Genomic DNA, 25,289 nt, shown 5'->3' on the forward strand with positions numbered 1-25,289 from the left:
ACATACATACCAGGGCTTCAGGCATGTTATACAAGCTCTTTACCAAACGGGCTATATCTTAAACCCAGAATTTCCCTATTTCAAATATTACTTATGTATTCATTTACTTACTTATTCTGTATGCGTGTGCATGCGTTCTACATGTGGGGTGCTTACGTGGGTGGAAGATCAGAGGACAAACTATGGGGTTTGTTCTGTCCTTCCGCTGTGTGTGACCTAGGGAGCAAACTCGGATTGTCAAGCTTGGCTGCAGACCCCTTTACCCAGGGAACCATCTAGATAGAAAGCCTGGAACTTGCTTTTTAAATGGTGGTGGTAGAGTCTTCAAACAACTTTTAGGCAGCATAGGAAGAAATACTTTGGTCAAGGGATTTGTGTTTGTGTATTACAAGAGGGACTGTTTGAGGTACAGAAAAAGCCAGAAAGGATGTTGGCCATCATCAGAAGTCACTCGCATTCCCAGAAACTGCCGCCTCTTCTTCATCATCAATGACTTGTTCAGTTTTTCCAGATGGTTCCATGGCACTAGAAAAGAGAGCACTGGGAGGAGGGTGTAAGCTGGAGGTAGAGCGTTGCCTGCCACACACAAGACCCTGGGTTTGATCCCTAGTACTGCAAATAAGAATTGTAAGCCGGGTGTGGTGGCGCACGCCTCTAATCCCAGCACTCGGAAGGCAGAGGCAGGTGGATCTCTGAGTTCAAGGCCAGCCTGGTCTACAGAGTGAGTTCCAGAACAACCAAGACAGCACAGAGAAACCCCGTCCTGAAAAAACAAAACAAAACAAAAAGGGAAAATATTAATAAGAATAATAAAATATTCCCCAATCATTCCCAAAGCTATTGAATGTTCTGAAAGTTGTCTTCTCACTTCCACATGCACCCACTTTCATCCATACACTAACAATAATGGATGGATGATGGATGGATAGATAGATGAACAGTGGATAGATTGATGGATGGATGGGATGGAGATAGATAGATACTAAGAAGGAAAGCAATTCAGGAGGATACCTATTGTCATCTTCTGGCCTTCAGATGTGCACACACGGCCCACACAAACTCCTTTCCATTTTCTCTTCCTCTTGAGATCCTCTGTGTTAGGACACCCTGACACCTTGGGTGGTGTTTTCCCTGGTGAAGTTTCATTCTCTGTTCTTCCTGTTTATACAGGCTTTTGTGTGTGTGACCTCCTACTTCATCGTCATGTCAGGACATCCTCCACAGTCCTGTGTATTGTTGAGCACAGTTCAAGAACACAGGAACTTCATCCCTGTTACCCACCATGCCCATCATTTGTCTAAGCATGTACTCTTCTTGATTGTCTTCCTTCAGTCTCTTTCGTACTTGATCTCCTGATGACTAAGCAGGGGCAGGTGCCTGCTGCATGCAGGTTCACTTCTCAGACATGTTCTTGTCTCGAGTCTCCACTGAGTGTCTTGTTTATCCTGGCATTGTACATTCTGAAGCAGTGACAGTCGAGCACTTTGTTTCCCTGAGCACGCGCTCTTACGGAGTCCGGGGACTGTAGATGAGCATGCAGGTGCTGGAGACTGTTCTTTGGAAAACCTGTATCCTGAGAAGTATCGATCAAATGTCCTTGTCTGCCATCCTTACTCTTCAGGTCAGTAAGAGAAAATGCTGGCCTTGGAAGGTGGAAAGCAATATGATCCGTTGATGTAACATCTCAGCAGGATCATTTTCCATCTCATTCTACCACTTAATGCAACCAGGACATTTAAAGGCAAAATTTTAACCATGGGTATCCCGTTAAAATAGTTTTTTTTTCTTTTGCCTAGCCATTGAAATACAAGTATATGTGTATAATTTATTTAATTTTTATTTTGTTTGTGTGTGTACATGTATGCACATACATATGCCATGTCTTTTTTTTTTTTTTAAGGCACGGTTTCTCTGTGTAGCCCTGGCTGTCCTGAAACTCACTCTGTAACCCAGGCTGGTCTAGGAACTCTGAGGTCTGCCTCCTGAGTGCTGGGATTAAAGGTGTGCGCCACTACTCCTGCCAAATAAAGAAATATTTAAAAAATAATAAAGAGCCAGGCAGTGGTGGCACACACCTTTAATTCCAGCACTCGGGAGGCAGAGGCAGGTGGATCTCTGTGAGCTCGAGGCCAGCCTGGTCTCCAAAGCGAATTCCAGGAAAGGTGCAAAGCTATACAGAGAAACCTTGTCTCGAAGAAAAAAAAAAGAAAAAAAAACAAAGAATACTTTTACTGAGAAATAACCAGACTTAGAAAGACTAATATTGCAATTTTTCCTCATGTGCAGAATCTTGGTGTGTGTGTGTGTGTGTGTGTGTGTGTGTGTGTGTGTGTGTGTGTGTGCACCCATGTGTGACACAGAGGTAGAGAGAGGATTGAGAAGGGAGGAAGCGGTTTAAGGGAGTGAGGAGAAGGGGGCGATGGAGGGTGGTAGAGAATGCATGTCCCGGAAGCGGAAGCGGAAGCAGAAGGGAAGGCTGGTTGGAGGAAGGAACAGGAGGACTGGCATGGTGGAGGAGGGCCAGTAGCAGACAAGAGCCGCTCGCCTCCATATACCTGTGTGAAAACAAGAGACTCCTCAGCCGAGGTCTTTTCCTGTGAACTGGCCAATTCCCGTTCAAGGAAGCCCTTTCCCTGTCTTAATTAACTATTTTTACTACTTTAAAAACAAATCACAATTAATCCAATTTGTTTGTATGTTGTCATTGTTGTTTGAGGTAGGGTTTCATTTAGCCCAGACGGACCTTGAACTCCTGAGTCTACTACCTCAGCCTCTGAAGTGCTGGGATTACAGGCATGTGCTGTAATTACACATTAAAAACAAAAGTAAAGATGCCTTATTATATGAATAAAAAATAAAAATAACTTTACTGAAAGGATGATCATTTCTCGTTACTGTTACTGTTTTGACCAAAGGTCTCATGTGTCCCAGGCTGGCCTTGAACTCACATCAGTGAGAATGAAGTCGAGCTCCTGATCCTCCTGCCCCCACCTCCCAAGTGTTGAGATCACAGGCATGCCCTGCCACACCCTGGCTACTGGCAATTATTTGTAAGGAGAATAAAAGTAACCTATGACTAACCACCACAGAACGAACGTGTGGCAGCTCCACACACAGCAGGGAGTTTCTCTCCCTGGAAAAGGGAGTGAATGACCACGGGCCTCCCACACGGCCCAGCTGTCCTGTCCCCGGGTGAGCTGGTCTAGATGGCACGCTGCTCTGTCCAGCGAGTGAACCGTGAAAGCCCGGGCTTTACTACACGGCGCCTCGCCTTTTGGAGCACAGGACATGAGGTTGTCGTGAGGGAGGCACCTGTCTGCCAGGGCTTAGGAAGTAGAAGGTGCACAGGGAGAAGATACGGCGCAGCTTAGTGCGTGGGCTGAGGCGGGCGCTTAGGTGCAGACTTAGCGTGTGCAGGCCCCGGGTTCAATCCCTAGCACTGTGGGGAGCAGCAACTAAAATCTGAGCAACTGCCATCCAGTCAGGTTATTTGTAGCTCCAACAAGGAGATGGTGATAGCAGCCACTCACAGAGTAAACATTTGTAGGAGGCCAGACCCTTGGCCTTTGCCAGTCACCTCACCTCACTTTCTTAAGCCGGAAGCAGCTGTCCCCCGGGGTTCAGGTCAGCAAACTGGAGGAACACCACAGGCGTGTGGGAAAGCCCAACTTGGTAGCTTTGTCATCCAAAAATTCAAGTCTTTAGGTAGCACATGCTCTTAATCTCAGTTGGACAAAATCCCAGCAAAACGTTCGTACTCGTGTCTTGCTTGACTTAACTACTTTGCCCAGTCTACAGCAAAGCAGACTCTCTGTGACTGTGTGTCTCAGCAGACTCTGTGACTGTGTGTCTCAGCAGACTCTGTGACTGTGTGTCTCAGCAGACTCTCTGTGACTGTGTGTCTCAGCAGACTCTCTGTGACTGTGTGCCTCAGCAGACTCTGTGACTGTGTGTCTCAGCAGACTCTGTGACTGTGTGTCTCAGCAGACTCTGTGACTGTGTGCCTCAGCAGACTCTCTGTGACTGTGTGCCTCAGCAGACTCTCTGTGACTGTGTGTCTCAGCAGACTCTGTGACTGTGTGTCTCAGCAGACTCTCTGTGACTGTGTGTCTCAGCAGACTCTCTGTGACTGTGTGTCTCAGCAGACTCTCTGTGACTGTGTGTCTCAGCAGACTCTCTGTGACTGTGTGTCTCAGCAGACTCTCTGTGACTGTGTGTCTCAGCAGACTCTCTCTCTGTGACTGTGTGCCTCAGCAGACTCTCTGTGACTGTGTGCCTCAGCCAACTCTCTCTCTGTGACTGTGTGTCTCAGCAGACTCTCTGTGACTGTGTGTCTCAGCAGACTCTCTCTCTGTGACTGTGTGCCTCAGCAGACTCTCTCTGTGACTGTGTGTCTCAGCAGACTCTCTGTGACTGTGTGTCTCAGCAGACTCTCTGTGACTGTGTGTCTCAGCAGACTCTCTGTGACTGTGTGTCTCAGCAGACTCTCTCTCTGTGACTGTGTGCCTCAGCCGACTCTCTCTCTGTGACTGTGTGTCTCAGCAGACTCTCTGTGACTGTGTGTCTCAGCAGACTCTCTGTGACTGTGTGTCTCAGCAGACTCTCTGTGACTGTGTGTCTCAGCAGACTCTCTCTCTGTGACTGTGTGCCTCAGCCGACTCTCTCTCTGTGACTGTGTGTCTCAGCAGACTCTGTGACTGTGTGTCTCAGCAGACTCTCTGTGACTGTGTGCCTCAGAAGACTCTGTGACTGTGTGTCTCAGCAGACTCTCTGTGACTGTGTGCCTCAGAAGACTCTGTGACTGTGTGCCTCAGCCTCAGTAACTTGGCTGGGGTTCTGGTTAGTCTCAGAACCACTCCTTTGCCAAAGGTAGAATTCTCCTGTGCAATCTGCCTGTTTCAGTAGGGCTTAGTTTATTGTAGAGGCACTTTTTTTTGTAATTAAAGTGTGTGTGTGTGTGTGTGTGTGTGTGTGTGAGAGAGAGAGAGAGAGAGAGAGAGAGAGAGAGAGAGAGTTTTGCTTGCCTGTATGTCAATGTGTCATGTGTGTCCGTGATGCCTCAGAGGCCAGAAGAGGGCACCAGATCTGGAGCTGGAGTTACAGATGGATGTAAGCTGCCGGGTGTGTGCTGGCAACCAAACCAGGTCCTCTGCAAGTTCCCTTAGAGACTGAGCCTGTTCAGTTGGGGAGGGAGTATCCCACTGTAGACCAATAGCCAGAAAGCCTCTGCCCTGGAGCCAGGTCCTGAGAACCTGGGCAGAGGAGGCAGGGGCCCCAAACAGGTCCAGGCTGTGAGACTTCCCAGGCCTGGGCCACAGCACTTGATTCAGAAAGCCCACAGTTTGCCGGGTGGCGGCGGCGGCGGCAGCGGCGGCGCACGCCTTTAATCCCAGCACTCGGGAGGCAGAAGCAGGCGGATCTCTGTGAGTTCGAGGCCAACCTGGGCTACAGAGCTAGTCCAGGACAGACTCCAAAGCTACAGAGAAAACCTGTCTGGGGGGGGGGGGATATGTACCACCACCGACCAGCTTGTTTTGTTTTTTTAAAGATTTATTTATTTATTATGTACACAGTGTTCTGCCTACATGTGTGCCTGCACTCCAGAAGAGGGTGCCAGATCTCATTCCAGATGGTTGTGAGCCACCATGTGGTTGCTGGGAATTGAACTCAGGACCTCTGGAAGAACAGCCAGTGCTCTTAATCTCTAATCCATTTCTCCAGCCAGCAAAAGAGGATTTCAACCTAACTCCAGCTGAAAGAGAACTTGTGGAAGAGGAAGCAGGGCAAAGTTGGTTTGAAGTTAGAGGGATTGGGTTTGGAGGGGGTGTGAATGATGTAACAGAGGCTTTTAGGAACAAGGCAACAATCTGGTTTCTCTAGCCATCCTCAGGACACACACACCCCACCCACCCCCACCCACCCCCACCCCGCCTCAGCAGCAGCTTGAAAAACTGCAGGTCATTGATAACTGATCAAAGGATGGAACATGAATGTCTCTCTGGTTCTGGGTGGTAACACAACATTCTGAACTGCCCAAAAGGTCATGAGATGCCTATCTAGCCAGGGCTTTCCAGTAAATAACAAAGGTGTATGTAGTGGGTAGCTGCTCTGGCTTTGACCTTGAAGCACTGCCCCTAAAGAGGAAGCAAGTAACTGTTCTACCTGCCTATGACCTTGAAGTACATTCCCCCTAGGGTATGGCCTCTTAGGACCCTTAAGAACCGAGATGCACGTATGTGGTGTTCTCTCCCTCATGGTTTTTGGATGCTGAGATGGACCAGGCAGAAAAACAGTATGGACCATGGCTTGGCTTTCCAGGATCCTATGATAAATCTCCTGTGCTGTAGAGAGTTTTTAATCCCCTAATAAATTCCTTGCCATTTAAAAAAAAAGAAAAAAAAGAAAAAAAAGACTGAGCCTGAGGTGGGGCATGCCTTTAATCCCAGCACTTGGGAGGCAGAGCCAAGCAGATCTCTGTGAATTCAAGGACAGCCTGGTCTACAGATCGAGATCCAGGACAGGCACCAAAACTACACGGAGAAACCCTGTTTCGGAAAAAGTAAATAAATAAATAAATAAATAATTTTTAAAAACTGAGCCTGAGCCTGAGACAGTTGTTGCAAAGAGTCGAAAAGGTCATAAAGCTTAAATTCCCCTGTCACAGGTCAAATGGACTCCCGATAAACAAAAGTTCCAAATATAAGGTTTTCTATTAAACTTTTAACTTTTGTCCTTAGTCTACATTTGTCTCAGCAGATTTAACAGACATCACCCAGGGAGCACCTATGGACTGCAAACTGCTGAGCTCTGGACTTGCTGAAAGCTGATGTGAATCAGTCCAGCTGATGTGATTGCTCCCTGTTCCTTCACTAGGAACAGCTAACCAGATGCTCCTGATAAATGCCCCATTGCCCAGCCTTTGACTAGCCTTTAAACCTTCCTGGGCCCTGACAACCAACACCCCAATTTTAGCTGGAAGCAGCTACAGAAGAGAATACATCATCCCTGTCCCCTTAACAGACTGGAAGTGCTAAGTCAAAGGCAAATTCCCTTTGGGGGAAACCTGCTGCGTACATGTCAATCATTCTGAGACAGTCCAGCAAAAGTAAAACCTTGACCATGCAGAATGAAATTCATTACAGTGCCCCATCTGGATGATGGGCCCACAACATTGGGTTGACCCCATGCATTCATAATATGATCCTAAATGCAGGAAAGGGGTACTATAAGATGGTCTAGCTCTTCCCTCAACATAAAATAGATATTAAACACAAAAAAACAGGGGATCCAGGAACAGTCTCGATGATATGAGGGTCTTTTTAACTGGTCTCCTTAGCTAACCACCCTACTCTCAGCACTAGCCAGACCACTTCTAATCCTTATCCTCTTACTGACCTTAAGACCTTGCTTGATTAACAGTCTGATGGCCTCTGTTTGGGAAAGAGTCAACATAGCCCAACTCATGGTCCTCTGGTCTCAATATCATCCCTAGAACTCCCAGACCCACAGGACCCATGATTGTGTCCTCTCTACTTACTTGTAGAGGGGGTAATGAAGAGGCCTAACTTAACATCAGTGCAGCCATGACAGGCTGCAGACTAACAACACTGGGACTAGGCCTCACCTTTACAATAACCAGGAAAAGCCACAAACCCTGCAGGGGACCAATCAGAATTGAGACAAACAAGTACTAAATACTCCAAGACATAAAGGATAGCTTACATCACTTATGTATAGGTTGCCAATTTTCTTGCAGCAACACCAGTACCAATCCCTCTTTGGAAAGATTTTTGTTAACTCACTCACCCCTGCCTAATCAGGAGTTCAACTTCCATCTGAACTGGAATTCCCTTACCCCTCATCCTTGACTCCTTAAAATCCCTGCCATAACTGAACTCAGCACTCTCCCTGATCCAGTTGCTGTGTCATAATGGACGGGAAGCCCAAGCTTGAGCTTTCAACAAATGTTCTTTACTTTTGCATACGAACTCGACTCCTGGTGGTCTCTGGGGGACTCATGACACAGTCATCACATGCCACCTCTCCAGCCCCTGTTGTAGAATCTTAATTCCACCCTTTAAAAAAATGTATTGCAGGGGCTGGAAAGATGTCTCCATGGTTAAGGGCACTGACTGCTCTCCCAAAGGACCTGAGTTCAAATCCCAGCACCCACATGGCAGCTAACAACTGTCTGTAACTCAAAGATCTGACCTGCAGGCAAAACACCAATGCACATAAAATAAAAGTAAATAACTTTAAAAAAAAAACATTGAAAAAAATATATTGCATTTATTTAGTTAGGTGTGCATGTGAGCACACAATCATGGCACAGTGCACATGTGGAAGTCAAGAACAGCGTGCCAGAGACCATTCTCTTTCCAGCCTGTTGGTCCCAAGGATCTAACTAGGTCATCTTTAGCCACCTTTACATGCTGAGTCATCTTACAGGCACTTAATTCCACTCTTGAACAGACATGGATACCTCACAAACAGATACCTTTTGCATTCAGAAACAAACTCATTTGTTGCCCTCCTCACCGTGGAATCTTCTATAAATCTTTTATGACCCTTACCAAACATCTATTATGGCTAGTTCTATGTCAGCTTGACATGAGGTAGAGTCTTTGTTTGTTTGAGACTCAGAATCTCTACCTAGCCCCGCTTTTCTTGGAACTCACTATGTAGATCAGGCTGGCCTTGAACTCACAGAGATCCACCTGCCTCTATCTCCCAAGTTCTGGGATTAAAGGTGTGTGCCACCATGCTCAGCCCAAGCTAGAGCATGCCCATTAGCAACACTCCTCCATCGTCTCTGCTTCTGTTCCTGCCCTCCATCTCCCAGTGATGGAGTGTGACCTGGAAGTTGTAAGTTTTCTCCTCGGGTTGCTTTAGTCATGGTGTTTGGGCAAACAACTGTTGCTAAGGTAGTGCTCAGGGACCACGAGGTGATGTTCCTGCCTGCTTTGTCCTTCCGTGTCCGTCTCTTTGGCAGTAGAATCAGAAACTTAGCTTTGTCATTACAGCTGCTAAAGTGACAGCTGATATTTGTCTGCAAATGGTAAGTAAGTATCAAAATTGATTTTTACAAATAAGTCAGATTAATCTATATACCATGTTTGTTTTATACCATTTCTTTTTGTTTGGTTGGTTTTTGTTTTGTTTTGTTTTCCAAGACAGAGTTTCTCTGTGTAGCTCTGGCTATCCTGGAACTCACTCTGTAGACCAGGCTGGCCTCGAACTCACAGAGATCTGCCTGCCTCTGCCTCCCGAGTGCTGGAATTAAAGGCGTGCGCCACCACCCAACATTGTACACCATTTCTTTCATTTATTGTAGATACAAATAGGATGGATTTTCTTGGTTTTGTTTTTGTGGGGTTTTTTTGTTTTTTGTTTTTTGTTTTGGTTTTTTGAGACAGGGTTTCTCTGTGTAGCTTTGCGCCTTTCCTGGAACTCACTTTGGAGACCTCACTTTCCTCGAACTCACAGAGATCCGCCCGGCTTGTTTTTGTGTTTTACATAGAGTTTCACTATATAGCCAGGCTGGCCTCAGCTCACCATCCTCCTGCCTCAGCTACACATCTGGCTATAATATAGTGTGATGTACCAAGTAGTAATAAAGTGACTGGGAAGATAAACATCCTTAGGAGCAGATCATATAGCACACACCTGCAATCCCAGCACTCAGGAAGCTGAGGCAGAAGGATGTCAATTCAAAGCCAGCCTGAGCCATGTGGTGAGACCTTGTTCCAGGGAAAAATATCTTGGAAATCTGTTCGTTTGTAGACAGGTCTGTGCTCTGCTCTGTGGTGCAAGCTGTCCTTGAGCTATTTCTTGTCTTGTCCCTCATCCTTCCATACACAGGGACACATGACTACATCACCATTCCTGACTCAAGTTTGGTTTTTTGCTTCCTCCCCCCCAGGGTGGGGTTGAAATAGGGTTTCATAGCTGCCCCCCAGGCTGTCCTCCAATTCAGTCTGCCCAGCCTCCCAAATGCTAGGGGTACAGGCATGAACTAGTTTTGTTTTGTTTTGTTTGTTTGTTTTCTTTTCAAGGCAGGGTGCTCAGAGTTGTTTGTGGTAACTGATGGAAGTTGTGTATGGTTTGTTCGTTAGTTCGTTCGTTCGTTCGTTTGTTTGTTTGTTTTTTGTTTTTAGAGACAGGGTTTCTCTGTGTAGCTTTTTGGTTCCTGTTCTGGATCTCAATCAGGCTGGCCTTGAACTCACAGAGATCCGCCTGGCTCTGCATCCCGAGTGCTGGAATTAAAGGTGGGCGCCACCACCGCTCAGCTAAGTTGATTTATTTTTAAGAGATCTTACAAATGGCCTTGTCCTACTCAGGGTTCTCAGCCTGGACCACTGGGTAGGTATCAGGAAAGTCTTAGGCTGCACTGAAGCTGTAGAACATTAATATATGTACCTCTTTGGGTTTTTGTTTGTTTGTTTGTTTTTTAAGATTTATTTATTTATTATGTATACATGTATCCCTGCAGGTGAGAAGAGGGCACCAGATCTCATTGCAGATGGTTGTGAGCCACCATGTGGTTGCTGGGAATTGAACTCAGGACCTCTGGAAGAACAGCCAGTGCTCTTAACCTCTGAGCCATCTCTCCAGCCCATATGTACCTCTTTGTACATTTTTTCTGGAAACAGTTTATTAACTGTCTTTGTACTCTTAGAGAGATCTATAGTCTAGTACAGCTACATTTTTTAAGATTTATTTATTTTATGTATATTAATGCTTTGTCGACCTTATGCCAGAAGAGGGCATCAGATCCCATTACAGATGGTTGTGAGCCACCATGTGGTTGCTGGGAATTGAACTCAGGACCTCTGGAAGAGCAACCAGTGCTCTTAACCACTGAGCCAGCTCTCCAGCCCCTAGTCATTCTTTTTTTTTTTAAGCTATTTTATTATTTTTAGTTATGTGTATATATGTATCTGCTTGCGGGTATGTGTACATGAGTATAGATACCTGTAGAGGCCACAAGAGGGTGGCAGATCCCCTGGAGCTGGAGTTACAGATGGCTGTGGGCTGTCTAATGTAGGGGTGGAGGACTGACCTCTGACGAGCAGCCAGTGCTCCCAACTACTGAGCCACCTCCCAGTCCCTGCAGCCACTCTTGTGCCCCCCGCTGCAGCCAGAGCCTTCGCCACCTGATTCCCTGCCAGAGCCTCCTCTAGGTCATCCTCTCTGGGATGTCCTTTCTGATTCTCTGGGATGGACCCTCTGGACCCTTGGAAGTGCCCCTGTCTCAGTTACAATTTGCCCCTTTGCTTCTCAGTCTAGCACCTTTGTTTGCTGATAGTAAAACCAGAAAATCAAAAATGAAGTTGTGAATGGTTCCTTTGTTTGTTTGTTTTGTTTTTAGAGACAGGGTTTCTCTGTGTAGCTTTTTGGTTCCTGTCCTGGATCTCGCTCTGTAGCCCAGGCTGGCCTCGAACTCACCGAGATCCGCCTGGCTCTGCCTCCCGAGGGCTGGGATTAGAGGCCGCCACGCCCAGCTGCTGTGTCTGGTTCTTACGTATTTAAACCTCATTGAGTTCTTAGGAGTGAATACTGATTGTGTCCAATATTTCTTTACTCTGGCTCTTCTGTGGAACAGACGTAAGGTGAGTATTTGAGAAACATAATCTTGCCTTCTGTTGTTCCTTTTTCCTCCAGGCTGTAGCTGCACACAGCCCTTGCCGTAACTTTTAATTCTCTTTGGAAAGAAACTGGCCAGCGGGGAAAATGATCAAGTTTTTCCTTATGGTGAACAAGCAAGGCCAGACCCGGCTCTCTAAGTACTATGAGCACGTAGAGATCCATAAGCGGACTCTTCTGGAAACGGAGGTCATCAAGAGCTGTCTGTCTCGATCCAGCGAACAGGCAAGTGTCTGCCGCTTTTTGTCCTCCCTGTAGGCTACTCTTAAGGGCCATGATCGTCTCTGCGCTGTATCCCTTCGAGGGCTATCAGGGAAAACAGGACTGAAGAGAAAGGTAGATGACAGGAAGCGTGACTCCTGCCATCCCTGTGAGACGATAACAGAGGCAAGCCAGGAAAGTCCTGGGTTTTTCCTTAGGATAGCTGTCTTAGTCTATCACAGAAGTGGCTGCTAAATTTACTCCTGCTTGTAGACATAATCTTCTTTTTTTGTTCTCATGAATTCAGCCCTTGGAACTCTGGGCAGCGTCTGAGACTGGCTGGTGGCTTTCTGTAAGCCAAACCAGGAAGGTCAGATGACTGGCATGGCAGCGAGACTCAGGACTCAGGTGGTGCCAGAGGATAATAATAATACGATTTCCGTTCGGATAGTCATTCTCTTCTGCTGGCCGTCTTTTGTAAATATACAACCGACGTAATACCAGAACCAGCGATTTAAAAACAAGCTTGGTTTGAACTCACATTTTTTAATTATGTAGATAAGGAAAATGGAAGTTAACAGTTCATACAAAATAACAAATCTATTCCTCCTGCCAGAACCTGGAGGCTAAATACATTCATTAGCATAATAAGGAATGGTTTTGTGGTGTGGTTTCTACTCTTTCAACCCGGGGCTTCAAGTGCTCCTGCTGCCCGTTCCAAAGAACTGAGTGCAGAGAGCTAATTCTAGGACAGCCAAGGCTACACAAAGAAAAACAAAACCAAACAAAAAAACTGAGTCCATTTTTGCAAAGAACTTCGAGAATTTATTTACTACAACTCCATTAGAAAGCATCGGACAACGGTTCCAAAGTCAGAATCACCCATTTCTTCTCAGTTCTCCATCTTACCCTTTGAGAGGCTGCCAGTGGGGAGCATCAGCTGTCATAAAATACTAAGTTGCATCAACACTCACAAGTTGCATGTTACAAGTGTGTTTCCCTTGGCTTCAAAATCAGTTTTCTAGTTGCAATCTCTCCTGGTTTCTCTTTGAGTTATTCCTTTGGCCTGCTGTGGGCACACGCTGCTCGATGGCGTCAGATGGAAATAGGAACTAGGAACTGTGTTTCTCACCACATGTGGGAAATACATGAGAGACACACGCCTGTTGGAGTCTCCCCACAGTCCACAAGCCTGCGGTAATTTAAACAGCATTTCTACCAGAAATTCACCCTTTGGAATAAAGATATTGGTGGATTTTGAGGGTACTCTACAATTATTTTTATTTTAAAAAGAAACCACTGAAGCCAGGCAATGGTGGCACACACCTTTAATCCCAGCACTTGGGAGGCAGAAGCAGGTGAATCTGTGTGAGTTCGAGGCCAGCCTGGTCTGCAGAGTGAGTTCCAGGACAGCCAGAGTGGTTATACAGAGAAACTCTGTCTCAAAACAACCAAAAAAAAAAAAAAAAAAAAAAGGAAAAAAAAGAAAAGAAAACACTGGACTTTTTGGCATCTGATGCCAGTGTATCATAATATCAGCTTAGTTTAATTCTGTCCAAAGATGTACTTGGTTTTTGTTTTGTTAAATCAGAAATGCTTGAGACTGAAAACTCTTCCTCAGCCATTCATGGTGGCCTATACCTGTAACCCCAGCCCTTTGGGAGGATTGTGAGATAAAAGCCAGCTTGAGCTACAGAACATGCACAAGGCTAGCATGGGCTATAACATGTGCCAAAACAAAACCAAGTAACTACGGTCTGCTCATGGCTAAGAGCAACTGCCGCTCATGCATAAGACCAGGGTTCGAGTCCCAGCACCCATATAGTGGCTCCTAACTATCCATAGCTCCAGTCCCAGGGATCCAATGCTGTCTTCTGGCTTCTTAGGACTCTTGCACACATGTGGTGCACATACATACATACATTCAGGAATACACATAGTAGAAGCCAATACCTATTTTAAAAAACACAGAAGATCTTCAGTTCTTTCAGATAGGTGTGCTTCCTTGAAAGTTCCAATGACAACCGTCTCACTGGCCCTCCAGTGAGCTGGAAGCCACAGCGTGGCCCTTACTGCCTCTCGCTGTCCTAGTTACTAGTTAGTTGATTGTTTTGGGGACAAGGTCTTGCTTTACACCCCCAGCTAACTTTGAACTTGACATGTGCCTGCCTCCGCCTCCCCACTGCTGGCTCTCTGGCCCGCGCCACCTGACTTGGCTGTCTATTTTATTTTGTATTATGTATTTATATTTGCTCTTTTCAGTTAAGGCAGGTCTACATTCTGGAGCCTGGGCTGTCCATGAATTTGAGATACCCCTGTTTCAACCTTGGATTAAAACATGATCCACCGTGCTTGGCTCTATCCTAATTTTATATTAAACCCTGAAATTCCTCCTTGTTATGTAGACTGCCAAGAACCTTCCCCATGGAGGGGTTTCCATAGTCAAAACTGGCGGCTTCATTCCCAGGTACACTGGGTGCCAAAGAGCAATATATCTTGCAGCAAAAAGCCACTAAGTTCTTGCTTGATCACATGTGGCCAAGCACACCTTGACACTGAAGCCTTCCATCTGCCTGGGGACTTCCCATAACCTTTGTACAGAGGCTGAAGGAGACGGATGAGAAAGGAGTTGTTTTATCTACAGGTCTGTGATAGTAAGCTAGTTATTAATTCATAAGAAATAGTATTTACAATGGAAAATCTTGTCTAGCATCTGCTGTGCAAAGGCCACCGTTTACATAATTTATAAAATAATCTACATTGGTTCTTTCCATGAATAGGAAAAAGAAGTTACATATAGGTAGATGATGGATGGGTGATAGGAGATCAGATCGCTTAGCTGGTTCCTCCATGACTATTCAACAGTACAGAACTGAGCAGATCTAATTGCTTCCCAAGAATTCATGGAAAGGTGGAAGGAAGATGTTCCTGCATCTTTACATTAAAGCGCTTTCAAATGCTAATTACTCATTAGCTTTGCTGGCTGAGCACCACAGGGAGCCAAGAAATGAAAGAAGAAAAAAAAAAAAGCACAAGGGGAAACCATGTGATCACTTGGGTCTTCTTCCAAGACTGCTTCTTCTCCTCCTAAAGATGCTCCTGAGTAACCACTGAATGCTGTCAGAAGCCAACAAAGGCCGTTTGGCATTTCAATGTCTAAATTTCTGGGGATGTGTTGGCAGATACTCAAACTGTCACCTAGGAATGTTGCATGCTGTGTGGAGAAACCTCCGTCAACCAGACATTCATGTATGTCTACTTGTGTTTCATCTAGTGCTCGTTCATTGAATATAAGGATTTCAAACTCATCTATCGGCAGTATGCAGCTCTCTTTATTGTGGTCGGAGTTAATGACACTGAGGTAAGATCACCCCTGGACCATGTGAGACTTCCATTCTCCTCAAGTTCAAGTTTCCTTCCTGCTTGCTCCCCAAGGACTAGTAAGCCTCTTCCAGAGTATCTGGGCTTCACTGAGGCTGGAGAGCTGGATGGAAGAGAAACACTATAGATGCTTCTTGGACTAGACGATCAGCTTACAATTAGAGAGGCATAAAACTACAAAATGCTTTCCTTTTTAGGGGTGGGGTTTTTTGTTGTTTATTTTTGTTTTTGTTTTCTTTCGGTTTTTTGTTTGAGTTTTTATTTTGTTGCTATTCTCTATCTATATCTATCTATCTATCTATCTATCTATCTATCTATCTATCTATCTATCTATCTATCTAAAGTCCGTCTCACTGTGAGCCTTGGATAACCTGAAACTTTAGGAAGCGCTAACTGCCTCAAACTCAGATCTGGCTGGCTCTGCCTCCCAAGTGATGGGATCGAAGGCGTTCGCCACCACACCCAGCTGTTTTGTTCCATTTGATTTATTTGGACCACAGCATACATGTGGAGGTCAGAGGGCGGCGGCCTGCAGGAATTGACTCTCTCCTTTCTTCACGTGGGTCCTGGAGAGCAAAGTCGGGTCCCCAGGCTTGGTGACAGGTGCCTCTCCCCCCTGAGCCCTCTTGCTGGCCCTTTGATTGTGTGTGATTTCGTTCCGCTCCGTGCTCTGTTCTGTTCTGTTGTGGCAGCCTCTGCCGTGCTCCCCACACCAGTGTCATCCCTGTAGGCTCCAGCAGGCTTCCCAGCTCAGCCTCCAAACTGCCGGCCGATGCAAGGACCACCGAGCCTAGCCACCATTCCCTCTTTATCATAGGCCATACTGTTGTCCTCCTCCTGCCCTGTTACACGTGGGCGCCTTGCGCAATCACAGGTGCCTGTCAGTCATAACATCAAACTGGGACCAGGACTTGTCATCTAAGTGTGAAAACCAGGGGTGTGCATCCCCAGAACCCACATACAACCCGGGCAGGCACAGTGGCCACCTGTAATGTTAGCGCTCAAGAGACAGAGATGGTATCCTGGAGGCAAGCTGATCCTACCTCAGTAAATAAGTGGAAAGTAATAGATGAAGACATCAGAAGTCAACTCGGGGCCTCCACATACACACACAGGTGTGCCCATACACATAACAAACGTGTACACGCATGTGGAAAAAAGACATGGCTGACGCATCAGAAGTCACAGCAAAACATAAGCGTGGTTGTGCTGTGCTTCGCTCTCAGGTGAGGCTTGCCTTGTGAAGGAGTGAGGCCAGCACCCTTGGCCATGGAGACCCCAGATGAGGGCTGCAGAGTTAAAAGCCTTTGAAGTCTCAGTGGGCTGGGAGATTGCTTCAGACACTCAGTTAAGGAGTGGAGCTTGGGCTGGAGAGATGGCTCAGCCGTTAAAGGCTAGGCTCACAACCAAAAATATAGGAGTGGAGCTCACACCTCTAATCTGTGCTCTGACATTTCAGTTTGGCCAGATTCATCCTGGACTATACACGTCTTAGTGGTTAAGGTTTCTTGTATCTCATTCATTAATAAGCATCTTTTCCAGGCAGGTGGCGCACGCCTTTAATCCCAGCACTGGGAAGGCAGAGTCAGGCCAATCTCTGTGAGTTTAAGGCCAGCCTGGTCTACAGAGCAAGATCCAGGACAGGCACCAAAACTACACAGAGAAATCCTGTCTCGAAAAACAAACAAAAAGCCGGGTGGTGGTGGTGGTGCACACATTTAATCCCAGCACTCGGGAGGCAGAGGCAGGCCGATCTCTGTGAGTTCGAGGCCAGCCTGGGCTACCAAGTGAGTTCCAGGAAAGGTGCAAAGCTACACAGACAAACCCCGTCTCAAAAAACCAAAAAAAAAAGAAAGAAAGAAAAACAAACAAAATAAGCATCTTCACTTTTGTTTCTCTTTTTTTTTCCTTTCCTATTTTGAGACAGTGTCTCATGTAGACCCGGCTGCTGGGGTTACAGGCATCATGCTCCACCACACCCAGTCCCATGCTGCTGGGGTCTAAGCGCAGGGCTTCACGCATGTGAGGCAGCGTCCCAGGCAGGGGCTGTACCAACTGAGCTCCATCCTTCGCCTCAGTAAAATCTTCACATGAGCAGCTACAGGCCCTTTGCATACCAGTGACTGGGCTGCCGCTTCGCTCACACATCTGTTCTGAATCTATACTGAACCATGTGCTCTAACCTGGGAACCCACTGGGCTTGTTTGTTTGTTTGTTTGTTTGTTTGACTGAGGATATGATGAAAGTAATTACACCCTTCTTTTATTTCAGAATGAAATGGCTATTTATGAATTCATACACAATTTTGTGGAAGTTTTAGACGAGTACTTCAGCCGAGTGGTAAGTCTAATGACTAGAAAACGGCTTTCACCCAGTTTTCCAGAAATTGAGTCACGCGGATGTGTGTCAGGATTGTGTGTTAGTGTAATGAACATGTAAAAGCTAAGGTCAGTGGTGCCGGTTTGCTGTCCCTCTTGCTCATCATAGGTATTACAAACCGTATGTGCATTAGCTCTTTCTTCATGAAGACTATTTTAGTCGGCTTCAGTTGCTGTGGCAAACACCAAGCAACTGGGGAGCTTACAGCTCTCGGGTCACAGTGCATGCATGGCTGAGGGAAACCAGGACAGGAACTCGGGGCAGAATCCTAGAGGCAGGAACAGAATATGAGGCCATGGAGGAATGCTGCTGACTGGCTTGCTCCCCTTGGCTTGCTTTTTTTTTTTAAATGTATATATTTTTTATTTTATAATTAACTTGATTTCACATATCAGCCATGGATTCCCCCGTCCTCCTCCTTCCACCCCCTAGGGTTCCCCCCAATCCACCCCCCATTCCCACCTTCTCAAAGGCAAGGTCTCCCCTGGGGAGTCAGCCAGAGCCTGGTAGATTCAGTTGAGGCAGGTCCAGTCCCCTCCTCCCTGCACCAAGGCTGAGCAAAGTGTCCCAGCTCCAAAAAGCCAGTTCATGCCACCAAGGACAGGATCTCAGTTCCACTGCCTGGGGGCCCCCTAAACAGTTCAAGCTAGTCAACTGTCTCACTTATTCAGAGGGCCTGGTCCAGTTCCATGGGGGCTCCTCAGCTATTGGTTCACAGTTCATGTGTTTCCACTAGTTTGGCTATTTGTCCCTGTGCTTTTTCCAATCATGGTCTCAATATCTCTCGCTCGATATTCCTTGAAGATTAGCCAAACTGAAGAGTGCATTATAAACTTATTTTTACAACAAATCTTTTTTTTTTTTATTTTTTTTTTTTAAGACTTATTTATTTATTTATTATGTATACAGCATGTATGACTGCAGGCCAGAAGAGGGCACCAGATCTCATTACAGATGGCTGTGAGCCACCATGTGGTTGCTGGGAATTGAACTCAGGACCTCTGGAAGAGCAGTCAGTGCTCTTAACCTCTGAGCCGTCTCTCCAGCCCAACAAATCTTCTAAATTCTCTCCATATCACCATAAAAACAATTATCCAGTAGTCTTTAAGTTACTGTGTGACCTTGGTTCCTCTCATCTCTTCATCTGCTTGGTTGCACTGGACTACTTCTGTCCTCTTTGTGGTCCCTTGGACGTATGTCCTCCTTGAGCCTTTAAGATTGTTATTTCCTCTGTCTTGCAGAGTCTGCTGTGATTCCTCCATCGCTTGCCTACTCCTCTTCAGCTCTGTACTCATATACTGCTTTTTCCGGTGAGGGTTCCCTGCTTTCTCTCATTGGAAATTAAAGTTTCTTATCCAGCCGGGCGGTGGTGGCGCACGCCTTTAACAGCATCGGAGCAAGCAGGCGGATCTCTGTGATTCGAGCAGCTGGGTACAAGTGACTCAGGAAAGGCGCAAAGCTACGCAGAGAAACCCTGTCTCAAAAAACAAAAACAAAAAAAAAAAAAAAAAAAAAATTCTTATCCAATTTACACAGTCCAAACATCTTTACAGCAGTTCTAGCTTCGTTTCTATCTGTGTGGTTAAACATTGACCAAAAGCAACTTGGTAAAGAAAGTGTTTATTTTGTCTGCCATGAAGTCAGGGCAGGGACCCAAGGCAGGTCCTCAGAGGCAGGAACTGAAACGGAGGCCGTGGAAGAATGGAAGAATGCTGCTTACTGGCTCGTTCTTCACGGCTCACGAAGTTTGCTTCTTTATAAAGACCAGGACTGATTTCTCAGGTGTTCCACCACCCAGAGTGGGTTGGGCCTTCACCCCATCAATAATTAATTAATCAAGAAAAGGTCCCACAGACTTGTCCAGAAGACAGTCCGATAGAGGCAATTCTCATTGTGGATTCCTCTTCTCAGCTCACTCTAGTTTGTGTCCAGATTCCCAGCACACCTGCGTTACTTTTCTTCAAATCTCCTGTCACCATCTGAAATGCTTTTGTATTTGTTTGTTGGCAATTTCCAGACACAGGCTTCCGTGACACACAAACCGCGCTGACACATCTCCTCATATCTTTCTCTCTTTCGCATCAGAAAGGCCTTTGAACTTAAGAGCTAGACCGTCACTCCAGATCCTCTGGTCAGCCCCCTCCTCAGTGACTGCCAAGCCTCAGTAGCTCCTGCAGCTGACTTTTGCGATTCTGTCTTCAGACCTTGGAAAGTTAGTTCTGGGATGATTTTCTCATCTTCGTTTACCACTTTGGATGGATCTTCGCTCTTGCCATACCGCCTTACCGCTGTCGACTCCTCAGAGCGGCTTGCTTTCTTATAGTTCCCAGAACCACAAGGATGGTGTGCACATGTACACACACACACACACACACACACACACACACGCACACACGCACGCACGCACGCACGCACGCACGCACGCACGCACGCACGCACGCGCGCGCGCGCTTGCGCCTCTGGGCAGGGCACTTCGAATCAATCATCAATCAAGAAAGTTTACCAAAGGCTTGCTGATAATGGACGCATTTTCTCACTTAAAGTCCTCTTCCTCTTTCTAGCTTGTGTCAGGTTGACGGAAGCCTAAGCAGCACAACCCACTCTCAAAAGACTCGTCCCTCCATGTGTGTTGCTGGCCGTCAGGACATTTTCCCTCCAACTTGTTGTTTTTATATCCCCTCTGCTTCCCTTCCTAAGAGAACAGAACCCTTTTTTTCCTTTAAGAATCATTTCCGGCCGGGCAGTGGTGGTGCACACCTTTAATCCCAGCTCTCGGGAGGCAGAGGGAGACCTGTTGCACTGTGTGGTGGAGGCTGGAAGACCAGGAGTCAAGGCTATCAGCTCCATATCAAGTTCAAGGCCAGCTTGGGTGACATGAGACCCCATCTCAGCAAACAAAAAGAAAATTCTTCTAATTAAATAGAATGCAAGAGTTTATTTCTGGACTCTGATTTCTGTGCCATTGAGCATAGCATTGCTAGTACCGTACTACCTGATTCCCGTGACTCTATAGTAAGTCTTTGAAACAAGAATCAGTGAAGACGGTTATGTTATGACCAGCACCAATGACAGTGCCGCCTGTATCCCAGGTGACCTGGAGCTTCAGATGTGGTCTTCTCTGGCCTCTGCCGCCCTAGTCCTGGGATTATAGATGAGCGCTGCCACACACGGTTCGTGCAGCACTGAGGGTTGAACCTAGGGCTTTGTGCATGCTGAGGAGACACTCTACCAGCCGGCCTACATCTTTCCAAATACATTTCATTCTGCCTTTATATAAAAATATTAGGCAGGAACTGTTGCACGCTGCAGCTTCCCGAGGCGGAAAGGGGACGCTGCTCTGTAATTAGCAATACTGGGTGTGCTGCTACTAACAAGGCAAAACTCGGGTTGAGAAGCCGTGTGTTCTGAGATACAGTGGATCTGTAACTACCCAACTTGTGAGCGGCAGAGAGAGGCAAGAGGATTGGGAGTTCAAGGTCTTTCTCGATTCCATGGAGGGTTAGAAGCCAACTTAGATGACACACGGCCTTGTCTCAAAAAGAGCAAGGAAATTACGTCTTTAATTTCTGTGACCTGAGGTGAATTTTAGCAGCTCCTCATGGGGAACCAGCAAGTTCTCATTGACTCTGTGCAGTGGGCCCCGGAGTCTGGCACCTTGACCAGCAGTCTGAACTTCGAATTTTCTAGAAATCCAAACTCTGGATCCCGCCCCATGCCACAGGATCAGCATCTCTGCCTGTGTCCCGTCAGCCTGTGTTAGCAAACCTTCCAGTGATGCTGATGCATGCTGAAGTGTGGGGGCTGTTACCTGAATGCCTGGATGGGTGCCTTCCAGGGTGAGAGTGGAGAAGAGGTCACATGATTTCCAGAGACTGGACATTCAGGGACAGAGGACAGGAGACTGGTCTTAAATCTATGTCTGTGTCGATTGTATAGATGGAGTGGCATAGGTAGGCAGTGTCTATAACCCTTCCATAGTACTAAAAACTCTGTCAGCCTGCCAACCACTACTGTGGGCAGCTCTGAACATGCGCAGTGTGCTCAGCGTGACCAAGAAATCGAAACATTATTGAATTGTAAGGAGCTTCAATGTAAATCCCACATTTGGCTGGTGCTGGCCACACACCAGCGCAGCCTTGGCACCTGCTCCTCAAGGAGCCCACTCTTGTGTTAGAAGAGACAGATTGCAAGACAGAGTCTGTGGTGCCCCAGGAAGCCACTTTCGGGTGCCACTCCCCAGGAGGCATATACTTTCCAAAATGTCTTAAAGCAGGAAGAATAAAAGGAGGCCCACCCAGACACTGGTGCAAGATTTTCAAGTTATTGTTATATCCAGTTACTGAAAATATACAGCAGATGCCAAATTATAGCTGTAATTTTAGGGAGAGAGCCGGTGACTGCATAAACCACAAAAGTCAAGGTTCAAATTTAACTTAGGCCAGGTGACAGCTCAGGGCTTGTGCTGGACCAGGATGACCCCATTCAGGATCCAACCAGAGCAGGAAGGTGGCGAGAGGGAGGCCGTGGGGAAGAAAAGACCCGACGCTCACCCAGGGGGCCCTGTCAGCTAAGATTTATTTTTAGCTTTGTAAGTTAGAAGCATTTTTTTCTGAGCTATTTTTATCCTAGAGAGTTTCACCATCTTAAATTCACAAATGTATTTCATGCTGTTGCACTGAGAAAAGTGTCTCGGCATCATATTTCCAAAACCAAAAGCCAAACTAGTTAGTTTCCGGGGGTTCCCAGTGAGAAAGGCAGCTGGGCTTCCTGCCTCACCCTGTCATGTATGACCTCATTTCCACTTCCTGTTCCTTCTGCATAACCATTTTATTGACAAAAATAAGTACAGGTAAGCAGGAAAACCAGGGTGGGTCTGTGGCACCCTCCATGTGCTAAGACACATATGCACACCCCAGAGCGGAGCCTGACGTGGGCTTTGTGGGTGACCTGAGACAAGAAAAGTAACAGAGCCCCTCGCTGTAAACAACGACCTCTGTGTGGATGCATGTCAGAAGTGGGCAGGCATGCAGGTCAGATGTTTCCACACCTTCCTTCACTTCAATGTTCCTGTGCACCTGAAAGTGCTCTTCGAATAGGATGTTTTCAAGATGGGTGGAAGGTCGTCAGTTGGCCCATCAGCTAGGGACATCTGCCCTTTAGACTTGACTTAACGCACCACCTGTAACTTTGGAACTGGACAACTCTCTATACATCTGCCCCTAGCATATCACTGACCGTGCTGGGAGATGGGTTCCAGGCCCCACCACACCCTTGGGGGTACCAAATCCCTACACGTTTAAGCCCTATGTACAGTGGTTGGTATTAACATGTAGCCTACATACACACTCCCATAAACTCTAACTCATCTAAGTTATTGGTAGCACCTAGCACAGAGTAAATGCTATATGAGTAGTTATACCTAAGAAATCATGGCAGCGTAAAAAGTGTGTATGTTCAGTACAAGCAGTTTGTTCAAGTGTTTCACAGAGTGCTTGGCTGAATTAATGGATATGGAGTCCATGAATACAAAGGACTAACTACATACCACTTTTAAACTATTATTATTATTATTATTATTTTGTTTTGTTTTTCAAGGCAAGGTTTCTCTGTTTAACAGCTCTGGCTGTCCTGGAACTCATTTTGTAGACCAGGCTGGCCACAAACTCACAGAGATTCATCTACCTCTGCCTCCCCAGTGCTGGGATCAAAGGTGTGCTCCACCACTGCCTGACAATATTATTAAATTTTTGTAGGGCATTAAAAATGCAAGGTATGCACTGCACCTCCAAGAAACATCCCCAAGCTTGAATAGCATTAATTAGTCATCTACATCATCATTTGTTGATGGTTATAATCTACTTAACTAACCTCCCCCCTTGGTAGATTCTTGGGTCATTATTTGCTATTGATAACTCTGACTATCCTGTTACTCTCCTGTCTTCTTAAGAGAAACTTCTAGAAGTCAGTGGATACAAAGAGAAGGCGTATGACTGAGGCTTCTGATATATGTATCAGATTACCCACCGTCTACAAAGACTGAGTTAGTTTATGATTCCCCACACTTACCTTTTCCTTGTTTTTGTTTCATTTGGTGTTTCGAGACAGGATCTTACTCTGTTAGCCTGGGCAGGCCTGAGTTTGTGGCAACCCTCCTGCCTCAGCTTGCCAAGCTTGTGGGCATGAGCCACCCAGCCCAGCCCCCGCTCTGCTTTCTGACCTCGAACATCCCTCCAACCTGCAGCTTTCTCTTCCCTTCCCTTTTCAGCTCGGTTTCCAGCGCAGGGCTCCCACTCTGGGCTCCAGCAGGTACAGATGGAGATATATATCATGGCTCCACACATGCTGCTTCCAGGCTTGGAGGCAGAGCAGTCCCTGTCTGCTCAGGTGACAGTGCTCTCTGGGGGCCACCTTCTCATGTGCATTTTTGTTTTCTTTTTCAGAGTGAACTAGATGTATCCTTTTTCAGAACATTTTTCCATGGTATGTGGCAAAGCCCGCTCACTCTAGGTGTAGTCAGGTAAGTGCCATCACACAGGAAGGTGATTTGGCAGAATCCAGGACGCCACTCAGCTGTGACCCTGCCGAGGCAGCCCCACAGCAGGTCATTCCCGGGCACCCCTCCAACCCTCCCCTTTCAGAGACAATGCTTTGTACGATCCCTTTTTCCTTTCTCCAAACGAAGTCATGAGGTGGCAGGTATTCAAAAATAGCTATTACATGGGGCTGGAGAGCTGGCTCAGTGGCTAGGAGCACTGACTGCTCTTCCAGAGGACCCAGGTTCAATTCCCAGCACCCACATGCAGCTCACAACTGTCTGTAACTCCAAGATCTAACACCCTCACACCGCCATACACGTAGGCAAAACATCAATGCACATAAAAGAAAAATAAATTATATGTTTAAAAACATAACTATTATATATTGGTTTAGCTTACCCATATCAGATAGGTTTGTTCAAAACCTGTGTCCCACAGGAAAAGTGCTTTTCTCGAGTCTGAATTTCAGGGTAAATCCCCAGAATCCCCTCATGAATGGAACGTGGCATTCTGGGGGAAGGCCTGGAGAGTTAAAGTCATTACCTGGCTTATGTGTATTTCTTTTTATAGCAGAAAAAGTTCTTTTTTTTCTCTCTCTCTCTCTTAAATCAAAACTGTCTCTGGGACTGGGGATGCAGCTCATGGCAGCGCACCTGCTTAGCACGTGCTTGGCCCATGACTCAGTCCCAGCACCTAACCACAAAACACGCTTGCCCAGGAACCCAGATGTGGGCAGGCACTCACCAGGCTTCTTACAAGTCTCTACAAGTATAATATGCTGACTTCTTCTTCTTTTTTTTTTTTTTTTTAAAAGATTTTATTTTTTTTTTGTTACAGTATGTGATGCAGAAAAAGACCAATTTTGTTGTTTGCTGGAATTGAATAGCTTGGAAGTCAGTCTCTTCGCTGAGATCTTAGTTTTTTTTTTTCTTTTTTTTTTTTGTTTTGTTTTTCAAGACAGGGTTTCTCTGTGTACTTTTGGAGCCTATCCTGGATCTCACTCTGTAGCCCAGGCTGGCCTTGAACTCACAGAGATCCACCTGGCTTTGCCTCCCGAGTGCTGGGATTAAAGGCGTGCTGCCAGGCTAATATGTTGACTTCTAAGATTATTTTTCTCCAAAAACCTGCCCGCCTTTGGGCTAGAGA

General features: G+C 46.4%; 1 protein-coding gene across 5 annotated transcripts in view; it reads left to right on the top strand.

Moving 5' to 3' along the window:
- Ap4s1 (adaptor related protein complex 4 subunit sigma 1) overlaps positions 1 to 25,289 on the top strand; it is a 49,770-nt gene that overhangs the window by 15,755 nt on the left and 8,726 nt on the right. For 3 of the 5 annotated variants that reach the window (XR_005092732.1, XR_005092733.1, XM_037210543.1), the window contains exons 2-5: positions 11,665 to 11,871; positions 15,122 to 15,208; positions 17,500 to 17,568; positions 24,048 to 24,124. Coding sequence is in view for 3 of the 5 variants with exons in the window: in XM_037210543.1 (XP_037066438.1) it covers positions 11,734 to 11,871; positions 15,122 to 15,208; positions 17,500 to 17,568; positions 24,048 to 24,124 (371 nt within the window). In the remaining 2 variants the exon portion in view is untranslated. Of the gene's footprint in view, positions 1 to 8,973; positions 9,059 to 11,664; positions 11,872 to 15,121; positions 15,209 to 17,499; positions 17,569 to 24,047; positions 24,125 to 25,289 lie in introns of those variants that run through there. The other 2 variants (XM_028869676.2, XM_028869675.2) reach the window with 2 other exon arrangements.

Source organism: Peromyscus leucopus, chromosome 14 (genome assembly GCF_004664715.2).
Source record: "Peromyscus leucopus breed LL Stock chromosome 14, UCI_PerLeu_2.1, whole genome shotgun sequence".
Classification (NCBI taxonomy): Eukaryota; Metazoa; Chordata; class Mammalia; order Rodentia; family Cricetidae; genus Peromyscus; species Peromyscus leucopus.